Source organism: Puma concolor, chromosome B3 (assembly GCF_028749965.1).
Source record: "Puma concolor isolate L17-30 chromosome B3, mPumCon1.1.hap2, whole genome shotgun sequence".
Lineage (NCBI taxonomy): Eukaryota > Metazoa > Chordata > Mammalia > Carnivora > Felidae > Puma > Puma concolor.
In genome coordinates, this window is record NC_141672.1 from 120,840,131 (window position 1) to 120,852,699 (window position 12,569).

The 12,569-nt window shown below is 40.3% G+C and overlaps 1 protein-coding gene across 7 annotated transcripts in view; it reads left to right on the top strand.

Moving 5' to 3' along the window:
• The window catches only part of TUBGCP5 (tubulin gamma complex component 5), a 67,831-nt gene extending 65,812 nt beyond the window's left edge, over positions 1-2,019 (top strand). For all 7 annotated transcript variants that reach the window (XM_086711311.1, XM_086711308.1, XM_086711309.1 and 4 more), the window contains one exon: positions 1,657-2,019. In XM_086711311.1, coding sequence (XP_086567437.1) covers positions 1,657-1,703 — 47 coding nt within the window. In that variant the 3' untranslated portion in view covers positions 1,704-2,019. The remainder of the gene's footprint in view (positions 1-1,656) is intronic.
• The last annotated feature ends 10,550 nt before the right edge of the window (positions 2,020-12,569 follow it).

Here is a 12,569-nt window from a genome sequence, read left to right on the forward strand (position 1 = left end):
TAGAACAAATATCTAAACTAAAAGCTCTTTGCACAGTCTTTTTTTTCAAGTGGATAAAACAGTGCATTTTATTTTAATAAAAAATATTTTTTTTTTAATTTTTTTTTTTTTTTCAACGTTTATTTATTTTTGGGACAGAGAGAGACAGAGCATGAACGGGGGAGGGGCAGAGAGAGAGGGAGACACAGAATTTGAAACAGGCTCCAGGCTCCGAGCCATCAGCCCAGAGCCCGACGCGGGGCTCGAACTCACGGACCGCGAGATCGTGACCTGGCTGAAGTCGGACGCTTAACCGACTGCGCCACCCAGGCGCCCCAATAAAAAATATTTTTTAAATGTAGTTATATAAAAAATTTTTGAGTTAAATGAAGCCAGAATTTATCTTGACCATGAAAAATTGTTCTGTGGACTAGATAAACCAAGTAACGTACTTTGTTTTCTTTCTAATACATTTTTCCCCCAGAATTGCCTTTACTCAATTGCTTAGTTTTCTGTGAAACTTTGTTGTAGTTTTTAACATGTTCAAAATCTGTCACACATCAAACAGTATTTTCTCAGTGCTTCAATATAGCTTATCTGTCTGGTTTTTAATTTACATCCAAGTTAGCATATAGTGCAACAGTGATTTCAGGAGCAGATTCCTTAATGGGTCTTACCCTTTTAGCCCATCCCCCCTCCTAAAACCCCTCCAGCAACTCTCTGTTCTCCATATTTATGAGTCTCTTTTGTTTTGTTCCCCTCCCTGTTTTTATATTATTTTTGCTTCCCTTATAGTCCTCTGTTTTGTATCTTAAAGTCCTCATATGAGTGAAGTCATATGATATTTGTCTTTCTCTAATTTCGCTTAGTATAATGACCTCTAGTTCCATCCACATAGTTGCAAATGGCAAGATTTCATTCTTTTTGATTGCCGGGTAATACTCCATTGTATATATACACCACATCTTCTTTATCCATTCATCTGTCTGTGGACATTTGGGCTCTTTCCATACTTTGGCTATTGTCAATAGTGCTGCTATAAACATGGGGGTGCATGTGCCCCTTTGAAACAGCATACCTGTATCCCTTGGATAAAACCTAGTAGTGCAATTGCTGGGTTGTAGGGTAGTTCCGTTTTTAATGTTTTGAGGAAACTCCATACCGTTTTCCAGAGTGGCTGCACCAGTTTGCATTCCCGTCTTTACACAGCCTTTTTATTTTTTTTGGAAAAGTACACAGGGTTAATCTCTTCCTTTTTTCTACATATTCCAATTATAATGTACTAATTAAGAGTAGCTGAACATTTAAAAAAATACTGTTAGAAATGTGTTAGAGGAAACATTGATGCATTTGTCCATTTTTGCATTGGGCGATTGTTATGCAAGTTTGTTATGAACTGACTCCAAATTCTGTGACATAGCGGACAAGAGTGATTTGTTCAGTGAAATGCCCAGACTTTTTGTTTTCAAAATTAAAATGATCTGAAATAGAAATAAATCATACTCTTTCAATTTGTATTTAATAATCATCATTTTATTGTACATTTAAAGTAATCAATATATTAATTAAAAGTAGAAAAGTCTAAATACTTTCAATTCTGAAATCATTGAGACCTTATTCAGACATTTTCAAATATTTAAACCTATTTTTTTAACCTTATTTTTATTCTTTCCACAGTGGAATCTCTAGCACTGTCACTCATGGCTGGCATGGAACAAAGTTAAATATCTTTATTGTATTATATACCTCAGATTTGATCTTCATACATATAATTCCACCATATGCACCTGAGGAGTGGAAATCTCTATTTTGATTTATTTTGAAAACTGTTGTCTACTGTCTAAACAAGTACATTTGTAGGTATTTTCTTTGGAGATTGTTGGATAGTATATAAATTTATGTGTATAAAATTGTATCAATAAAGTGTATATAGGCTGTTTACACTTATATTTCCTACCATAAGCTATAGATTTATGGTGAATTATGTCATTTTGAAATGCAATTATTGCTATTAAAAATAAAGCATTTTAAATTCTTCTATTCTCCTTTTACTCAGTCACAGAAGTATTTGTTTTGTTTTGTTTTGATTTGAAAGTAAGAAAATGTGTGTATATGGGGGAGAGGCAAAGGGAAAGGGAGAGAGAGAATCTTTTAAAGTTTATTTACTCATTTTGAGAGAGTGCAAGCCAGGGAAAAGGCAGAGAACAGAGCCTGGTGTGGGACTTGATCTCACAACCCTAGGATCATGACCTGGGCCAAAATCAACAAGCTCAACAGACTGAGCCACCCAGGTACCTCCAGAAGTTTTTTTTGTTTCTGTTTTTAATTTTTTTAATGTTTATTATTTTGAGAGAGAGAGACAAAGCATGAACAGGGGAGGGACAGAGAGAGGGAGACACAGAATCTGAAGCAGGCTCCAGGCTCTGAGATGTCAGCACAGAGCCTAACATGGTGCTTGAACTCACGGGCGGAGAGATCATGACCTGAGCCCAAGTCAGATGCTTAACTGAGCCACCCAGGTGCCCCTGGAAGTGTTTCATATAGAGTTTTACATGCTGTTTTCCCTAAGTTTGTCCTGTATTTGGCTGTCAGAAAAATGTATTTTTATTTGCCTGGGAAGTTTCAAAATGGAAAATCGCTTTAATCAATATCAATAAATGTAAAAGCCAACTTCACTTAGGGCCAACTGTTGACACATACATTGACAATTCTGAGCAATTCGTGTGAACTGGCCAGTTATATCTTAAATAAAATTATGCTTCCTATTTAAATGTTCCACATTTTCCTTGTAGATTTCTTGGCATGTCTCTAGTACTTACGACTTAACACTATATATAAGTGGTATATATACCACTTTTTTTTTTTAAATATAATTTATTGTCAGGTTAGCTAACATAGAGTGTATACAGTGTGCTCTTGGCTTCGGGAGTAGATTCCCATTATTCATCACTTACATACAACACCCAGTGTTCATCCCAAAAAGTGCCCTTCTCAATGCCCATCACCCATTTTCCCCTCCCTCTTGCCTACCCCCCCCCCCATTAACCCTCAGTTTGTTTCGTGTTTTCAAGAACCTTTTATGGTTTGCCTCCCTCTGTAACCTTTTTTTTCCTTTCCCGTCCCCCATAGGTGTCTGTTAAATTTCTCAAATTCCACATATGAATGAAAATATATCTGTCTTTTCCTGACTGACTTATTTCACTTAGAATAATATCCTTCAGTTCCATCCACATTGTTGCAAATGGCAAGATTTCATTCTTTTTTGTTACCAAGTAGTATTCCATTGTTTATATATACCACATCTTTATCCATTCATCAGTTGATGGACATCTGGGCTCTTCCCATAATTTGGCTATTGTTGATACCACTGCTATAAACATTGGGGTACACATGCCCCTGTGAATCAGCACTCCTATTTCCTTTGGATAAATTTCTAGTAGTGCTATTACTGGATCATACAGTAATTCCATTTTTTGAGGAGGCTCCACACTGTTTTCCAGAGTGGTTGCACCAGTTTGTGTTCCCACCAAGAGTGCAAAAGGGTTCCCCTTTCTCCATATCCTCACCAATATCTGTTTCCTGAGCTGTTAATTTTAGCCATTCCAACAGGTGTGAGGTAGTATCAATGTGGTTTTGATTTGTATTTTGCTGATGATGAGCAATGTTGAGCATCTTTTCATGGGTCTGTTGGCCATGTGAATGTCTTCTTTGGAAAAGTGTCTATTCATGTCTTCTGCCCATGTCTCCACTGGGTTGTTTTTCAGGTGTTGAGTTTGGAAAGTTCTTTATAGATTTTGGATACTAACCCTTTACCTGATCTGTCATTTGCAAATATCTTCTCCCATTCTGCTGATTGCCTTTTACTTTTGTTGGTTGTTTCCTTTGCTATGCAGAAGCTTTTTTTCTTAATGAGATCCCAATAGTTCATTTTTGCTTTTATTTTCCTTGCCTTCAGGAACATGTCAAGTAAGAAGTTGCTGTGTCTGAGGTCAAAGAAGTTGTTGCCTGTTTTCTCCTCTAGGATTTTGATGGTTTTCTGTCTCACGTTTAGGTCTTTTATCCATTTTGAGTTTATTTTTGTGTATGGTGTAAGAAAGTTATATATCAGTTATTTTTAAAAGCATCCTTAACCCCAAGTATCCTCAGAGCTGAGCATCAGGGACCCTCTGCCTTTAGATACAATCTCAGTCATCTTGCAGCATCAGCATTTCCTGCATGCAGATGGCAAAGTCTGGTAATAATGCCTCCTGGGTGATAGCCAAGGTCTAGAGCTTTACTCTGAAGTCTTGGTGAGGATGCCTTCAGACAGAAGATGAACAGCTGCTTCCATGTCTCAAGAAAATACTCCAGTATAACCTAACAGTTGTAAGATATGTGAAGGTTTTTGTGATCTGGTCCCATCAAGTGAAAACATTCTTCCATTAAAGCAGTCATGATGAACTTGAGTTTTAAACAATGATGGGCTGACTCTTTTGGTAAAGTTTTTTATACAGGCATACCTCAGAGATAATCATGGGCTCAGTTCCAGTCTATAGCAATGAAGCAAATTTCACAATAAAGCAAGTCAAATTAATTTTTTCGTTTCCCAATTTGTATAAAAGTTATGTTTTTTACACTATTCTGTATCTGTTAAGTGTGTAATAGCATTATGTCTTTAAAAATCTATGTTAATTTTTGGGGCGCCTGGGTGGCTCAGTCGGTTGAGTGGCCGACTTCGGCTCAGGTCATGATCTCGCGGTCCATGAGTTCGAGCCCCAAGTCGGGCTCTGTGCTGACGGCTTAGAGCCTGGAGCCTGTTTCAGATTCTGTGTCTCCCTCTCTCTGACCCTCCCCCATTCATGCTCTGTCTGTCTCTGTCTCAAAAATAAACGTTAAAAAAAAATTTTTTTTTTAAAATCTGTGTTAATTTTAAAATACTTTATGGCTAAAAAATGTTGACCCATCATCGAAGCTTCCAGTGAGTCATAATCTTTTGCTGGTGGAGGGTCTTGCCTTGATGTTGATGGCTACTGACTGATCAGGGTGTTGGTTGCTGAAGGTGTGGAGAACTGTGCCAATTTCTTCAAATAAGATAAACTGATGGGCTAATTCCACTGACCTATAATTCAGGTTGACTTTTCTCTCTGGCCGTTCTACCTTTCCCTTCTTTCCACTGGGCAATCTGCATGTCTAAATCCATCTTGGTTTTTGGAAGATGGCGGCTTAGGAGGACGCTGGGCTCACCGCGCATCCTGCTGATCACTTAGATTCCACCTACACCTGCCTAACTAACCCAGAAAACCACCAGAAGACTAGCAGAACGGAGTCTCCGAAGCCAAGCACGGACGAAAGGCCCACAGAAGAGGGTAGGAAGGGCGGAGAGGCGGTGCGCGCTCCACGGACTGGCGGGAGGGAGCCGGGGCGGAGGGGCAGCCCGCCGGCCAAGCAGAGCCCCCGAGTCTGGCTTGCAAAAGCGGAGGGGCCGGACGGAGTGTGTTCTGACAGCAAGCAGGACTTAGCATCTGGGAGGTCATAAGTTAACAGCTCTGCTCCAAAACCGGGAAGGCTGGAGGACAAAGGGAGGGATAGTTGCTCAGCCCCTGGACGACAGAGCTCAGTTTTGTGGGGAACAAAGGCGCTCGCCACCGCCATCTCCCTCGCCCATCCCCCAGCCAAAATCCCAAAGGGAACCAGTTCCTGCCAGGGAACTTGCTTGCTCCACGCAAACACCCAGCGCTGTGCTTCTGTGGAGCCAAACCTCCGGCAGCGGGTCTGACTCCCTCCCGCTGCCACAGGGCCCCTCCTGAAGTGGATCACCTAAGGAGAAGCAAACTAAGCCTGCCCCTCCTGCCCCTGTGCACCTTGCCTACCCACCCCAGCTAATATGCCAGATCCCCAGCACCACAAGCCTGGCAGTGTGCAAGTAGCCCAGATGGGCCACGCCACCCCACAGTGAATCCTGCCCCTAGGAGAGGGGAAGAGAAGGCACACACCAGTCTGACTATGGCCCGAGCAGTGGGCTGGGGGCAGACATCAGGTCTGACTGTGGCCCCGCCCACCAACTCCAGTTATACACCACAGCACAGGGGAAGTGCCCTGCAGGTCCCCACCACTCCAGGGACTATCCAAAATGACCAAACGGAAGAATTCCCCTCAAAAGAATCTCCAGGAAATAAGAACAGCCAATGAACTGATCAAAAAGGATTTAAATAATATAACAGAAAGTGAATTTAGAATAATAGTCATAAAATTAATCGCTGGGCTTGAAAACAGTATAGAGGACAGCAGAGAATCTTGCTAAAGAGATCAAGGGACTAAGGCACAGTCGGGAGGAGCTGAAAAACGCTTTAAACGAAATGCAAAATAAAATGGAAACGACGACGGCTCGGATTGAAGAAGCAGAGGAGAGAATAGGTGAACTAGAAGATAAAGTTATGGAAAAAGAGGAAGCTGAGAAAAAGAGATAAAAAAAATCCAGGAGTATGAGGGGAAAATTAGAGAACTAAGTGATACACTAAAAAGAAATAATATACGCATAATTGGTATCCCAGAGGAGGAAGAGAGAGGGAAAGGTGCTGAAGGTGTACTTGAAGAAATAATAGCTGAGAACTTCCCTGATTTGGGGAAGGAAAAAGGCATTGAAATCCAAGAGGCACAGAGAACTCCCTTCAGACGTAACTTGAATCGACCTTCTGCATGACATATCATAGTCAAACTGGCAAAATACAAGGATAAAGAGAAAATTCTGAAGCAGCAAGGGATAAACGTGCCTTACTTATAAAGGGAGACCAATAAGACTCGTGACTGATCTCTCTTTTAAAACTTGGCAGGCCAGAAAGGATTGGCACGAGATCTTCAATGTGTTGAACAGAAAAAATATGCAGCCGAGAATCCTTTATCCAGCAAGTCTGTCATTTAGAATAGAAGGAGAGATAAAGGTCTTCCCAAACAAACAAAAACTGAAGGAATTCGTCACCACGAAACCAGCCCTACAAGAGATCCTAAGGGGGATCCTGTGAGACAAAGTACCAGAGACATCGCTACAAGCATAAAACATACAGACATCACGACTCTAAACCCGTATCTTTCTATAATAACACTGAATGTAAATAGATTAAATGCGCCAACCAAAAGACATAGGGTATCAGAATGGATAAAAAAAACAAGACCCATCTATTTGCTGTCTACAAGAGACTCATTTTAGATCTGAGGACACCTTTAGATTGAGAGCGAGGGGGTGGAGAACTATTTATCATGCTACTGGAAGCCAAAAGAAAGCTGGAGGAGCCATACTTATATCAGACAAACTAGACTTTAAATTAAAGGCTGTAACAAGAGATGAAGAAGGGCATTATATAATAATTACAGGGTCCATCCATCAGGAGGAGCTAACAATTATAAATGTCTATGCGCCAAATGCGGAGCCCCCAAATATATAAAACAATTACTCATAAACATAAGCAACCTTATTGATAAGAATGTGGTAACTGCAGGGGACTTTAACACTCCACTTACAGAAATGGATAGATCATCTAGACACACGGTCAATAAAGAAACAAGGGCCCTGAATGATACATTGGATCAGATGGACTTGACAGATATATTTAGAACTCTGCATCCCAAAGCAACAGATATACTTTCTTCTCGAGTGCACATGGAACATTCTCCACGATAGATCACATACTGGGTCACAAAACAGCCCTTCATAAGTATACAAGAATTGAGATCATACCGTGCATACTTTCAGACCAGAATGCTATGAAGCTTGACCTCAACCACCCTACTAAAGAACACCCTACTAAAGAATGAGTGGGTCAACCAGGCAATTAGAGAAGAAATTTAAAAATATATGGAAACAAATGAAAATGAAAATACAACAATCCAAACGCTTTGGGATGCAGCGAAGGCAGTCCTGAGAGGAAAATACATTGCAATCCAGGCCTATCTCAAGAAACAAGAAAAATCCCAAATACAAAATCTAACAGCACACCTAAAGGAAATAGAAGTAGAACAGCAAAGACACCCCAAACCCAGCAGAAGAAGAGAAATAATAAAGATCAGAGCAGAAATAAACAATATAGAATCTAAAAAAACTGTAGAGCAGATCAACGAAACCAAGAGTTGGTTTTTTGAAAAAATAAACAAAATTGACAAACCTCTAGCCAGGCTTCTCAAAAAGAAAAGGGAGATGACCCAAATAGATAAAATCATGAATGAAAATGGAATTATTACAACCAATCCCTCAGAGATACAAACAATTATCAGGGAATACTATGAAAAATTATATGCCAACAAATTGGACAACCTGGAAGAAATGGACAAATTCCTGAACACCCACACTCTTCCAAAACTCAATCAGGAGGAAATAGAAAGCTTGAACAGACCCATAACCAGCGAAGAAATTGAATCGGTTATCAAAAATCTCCCAAAAAATAAGAGTCCAGGACCAGATGGCTTCCCAGGGGAGTTCTACCAGACGTTTAAAGCAGAGATAATACTTATCCTTCTCAAGCTATTCCAAGAAATAGAAAGGGAAGGAAAACTTCCAGACTCATTCTATGAAGCCAGTATTACTTTGATTCCTAAACCAGACAGAGACCCAGTAAAAAAAGAGAACTACAGGCCAATATCCCTGATGAATATGGATGCAAAAATTCTCAATAAGATACTAGCAAATCGAATTCAACGGCATATAAAAAGAATTATTCACCATGATCAAGTGGGATTCATTCCTGGGATGCAGGGCTGGTTCAACATTTGCAAATCAATCAACGTGATACATCACAATAATAAAAGAAAAGATAACCATATGATCCTGTCAGTCGATGCAGAAAAGGCCTTTGACAAAATCCAGCACCCTTTCTTAATAAAAACCCTCGAGAAAGTCGGGATAGAAGGAACATACTTAAAGATCATAAAAGCCATTTATGAAAAGCCCACAGCTAACATCATCCTCAATGGGGAAAAACTGAGAGCTTTTTTCCTGAGATCAGGAACACGACAGGGATGCCCACTCTCACCGCTGTTGTTTAACATAGTGTTGGAAGTTCTAGCATCAGCAATCAGACAACAAAAGGAAATCAAAGGCATCAAGATTGGCAAAGATGAAGTCGAGCTTTCACTTTTTGCAGATGACATGACACTATACATGGAAAATCCGATAGACTCCACCAAAAGTCTGCTAGAACTGATACATGAATTCAGCAAAGTTGCAGGATACAAAATCAATGTACAGAAATCAGTTGCATTCTTATACACTAACAATGAAGCAACAGAAAGACAAATAAAGAAACTGATCCCATTCACAATTGCACCAAGAAGCATAAAATACCTAGGAATAAATCTAACCAAAGATGTAAAAGATCTGTATGCTGAAAACTATAGAAAGCTTATGAAGGTAATTGAAGAAGATTTAAAGAAATGGAAAGACATTCCCTGCTCATGGATTGGAAGAATAAATATTGTCAAAATGTCAATACTACCCAAAGCTATCTACACATTCAATGCAATCCCAATCAAAATTGCACCAGCATTCTTCTCGAAACTAGAACAAGGAATTCTAAAATTCATATGGAACCACAAAAGGCCCCGAATAGCCAAAGTAATTTTGAAGAAGAAGACCAAAGCAGGAGGCATCACAATCCCAGACTTTAGCCTCTACTACAAAGCTGTAATCATCAAGACAGCATGGTATTGGCACAAAAACAGACACATAGACCAATGGAATAGAACAGAAACCCCAGAACTAGACCCACAAACGTATGGCCAACTAATCTTTGACAAAGCAGGAAAGAACATCCAATGGAAAAAAGACAGTCTCTTTAACAAATGGTGCTGGGAGAACTGGACAGCAACATGCAGAAGGTTGAAACTAGACCACTTTCTCACACCATTCACAAAAATAAACTCAAAATGGATAAAGGACCTGAATGTGAGACAGGAAACCATCAAAACCTTAGAGGAGAAAGCAGGAAAAGACCTCTCTGACCTCAGCCGTAGCAATCTCTTACTCGACACATCCCCAAAGGCAAGGGAATTAAAAGCAAAAGTGAATTACTGGGACCTTATGAAGATAAAAAGCTTCTGCACAGCAAAGGAAACAACCAACAAAACGAAAAGGCAACCAACGGAATGGGAAAAGATATTTGCAAATGACATATCGGACAAAGGGCTAGTATCCAAAATCTATAAAGAGCTCACCAAACTCCACACCCGAAAAGCAAATAACCCAGTGAAGAAATGGGCAGAAAACATGAATAGACACTTCTCTAAAGAAGACATCCGGATGGCCAACAGGCACATGAAAAGATGCTCAACGTCGCTCCTTATCAGGGAAATACAAATCAAAACCACACTCAGATATCACCTCACACCAGTCAGAGTGGCCAAAATGAACAAATCAGGAGACTATAGATGCTGGAGAGGATGCGGAGAAACGGGAACCCTCTTGCACTGTTGGTGGGAATGCAAAGTGGTGCAGCCACTCTGGAAAACAGTGTGGAGGTTCCTCAGAAAATTAAAAATAGACCTACCCTATGACCCAGCAATAGCACTGCTAGGAATTTACCCAAGGGATACAGGAGTACTGATGCCTCGGGGCACTTGTACCCCAATGTTTATAGCAACACTCTCAACAATAGCCAAATTATGGAAAGAGCCTATGTCCATCAACTGATGAATGGATAAAGAAATTGTGGTTTATATACACAATGGAGTACTACGTGGCAATGGGAAAGAACGAAATATGGCCCTTTGTAGCAACATGGATGGAACTGGAGAGTGTGATGCTAAGTGAAATAAGCTATACAGAGAAAGACAGATACCATATGGTTTCACTCTTATGTGGATCCTGAGTAACTTAACAGAAACCCATGGGGGAGGTGAAGGAAAGAGAAAAAGAGGATAGAGTGGGAAAGAGCCAAAGCATAAGAGACTCTTAAAAACTGAGAACAAACTGAGGGTTGATGGGGGGTGGGAGGGAGGGGAGGGTGGGTGATGGGTATTGAGGAGGGCACCTTTTGGGATGAGCACTGGGTGTTGTATGGAAACCAATTTGACAATAAATTTCATATATTGAAAAAAAAATTTAAAAAAATAAATCCATCTTGGAGGCTGCTTCCCAAAGAAACCAACTAATGACAGTTATAGTCTATTCTTCCTCCAATTTAAACTTGGTAAATGTGCTTGGAAACTCTTTTTTTTTTAATTTTTTTTTTATTTTTTTTTTCAACGTTTATTTATTTTTGGGACAGAGAGAGACAGAGCATGAACGGGGGAGGGGCAGAGAGAGAGGGAGACACAGAATCGGAAACAGGCTCCAGGCTCTGAGCCATCAGCCCAGAGCCTGACGCGGGGCTCGAACTCACGGACCGCGAGATCGTGACCTGGCTGAAGTCGGACGCTTAACCGACTGCGCCACCCAGGCGCCCCGGAAACTCTTAAAATCACAAGTCAAATACAGGTTACAGTGTAAAGTCAGAGTCCAGATTTCTAATTTTTTTTATTTAGGAGACAAAATGTTGGAAACCACTGATTTAGAACATAGGCTCAACTTCTGTAATAGACCTAAGCTCATTTCCATGAAGAAAGTAGTTCATTCTAATAGTGCAGAGGGTGGTTCAGGGTGGATGAGTATCTCCACACCATGAGGTTGTTCACAGTGCACGTTCCTTATGCTTATTCTGCGATTGCCTTTGGTGCTTCCCTTGTTTGTATGGTCAAAGCTGGCTTGCAGAACTGTCTACCTCCCAGTCCACAGGAGGGTGGAAGAGAAGACAGATGGCAAGCAACTTTCTTACATGGTCACACCTAGTTGTAAAGAGGCTGAGAATTTAGGTATTTAGAGTTCCAGCCATTTGGAAATACTGAGATCTAATTTATCTACAATTCCTCTTGTCAGAGATTTGTCAGACACTTGATTCAAATTCTTAGAAAATGTTCTACATACTTCTGCTTTGGGTTAGGAAATAAAGGACACTAAAGACTTCCACTCCTGTGGTTAACAAGAAAAGGCAAAATAAATGTATACTTTTCTGTGGGATTAATGCAGACTGTCTATACAGGAAACTTGAACTGAATTCCAGAGAGAAATAAGCCCTTTATAAGAGAGCAAAGAGCTGTGCAACTTCCATACCTGGGAGGGATGAATGGTGTAGGTTGGCAGCTGGACCTAGCCTGTCATCGATGGAAAGAATATACAGGAATGAGAAGAAATCAGTTGACCCTTTGACATCTGCTAGGATGGAATGGAATGCAAAAATTGTAAATACAAGCTCAGTCACTTGTTCCAACAGTTTTCTCCCTGAATCCTGCCCAAATTTTGCTAAGGTGGCACAAGGTAGAAAACTGGGAGTGTAGTCCTGTGCATTCTCAGAGTGATTAGATTCTGGAGCCCTAACAAAACTAAATCCAAAGGTGAACCAAAAATACCTGAAAGTACAACTCAACCTCTCCTAATTCAAATACTCACAAGATTTAAAAAAAAAAAAAAAAAGTAGTGATAGTGGAGGTTAGAGATTGGAAATCACATGTGAAATATAATTAAAGCTGAGGTCCAGCAGCAATTCAGCTCAACTCTAGAAGAAATCTGAGGACTCCTTCCCTATCAAATT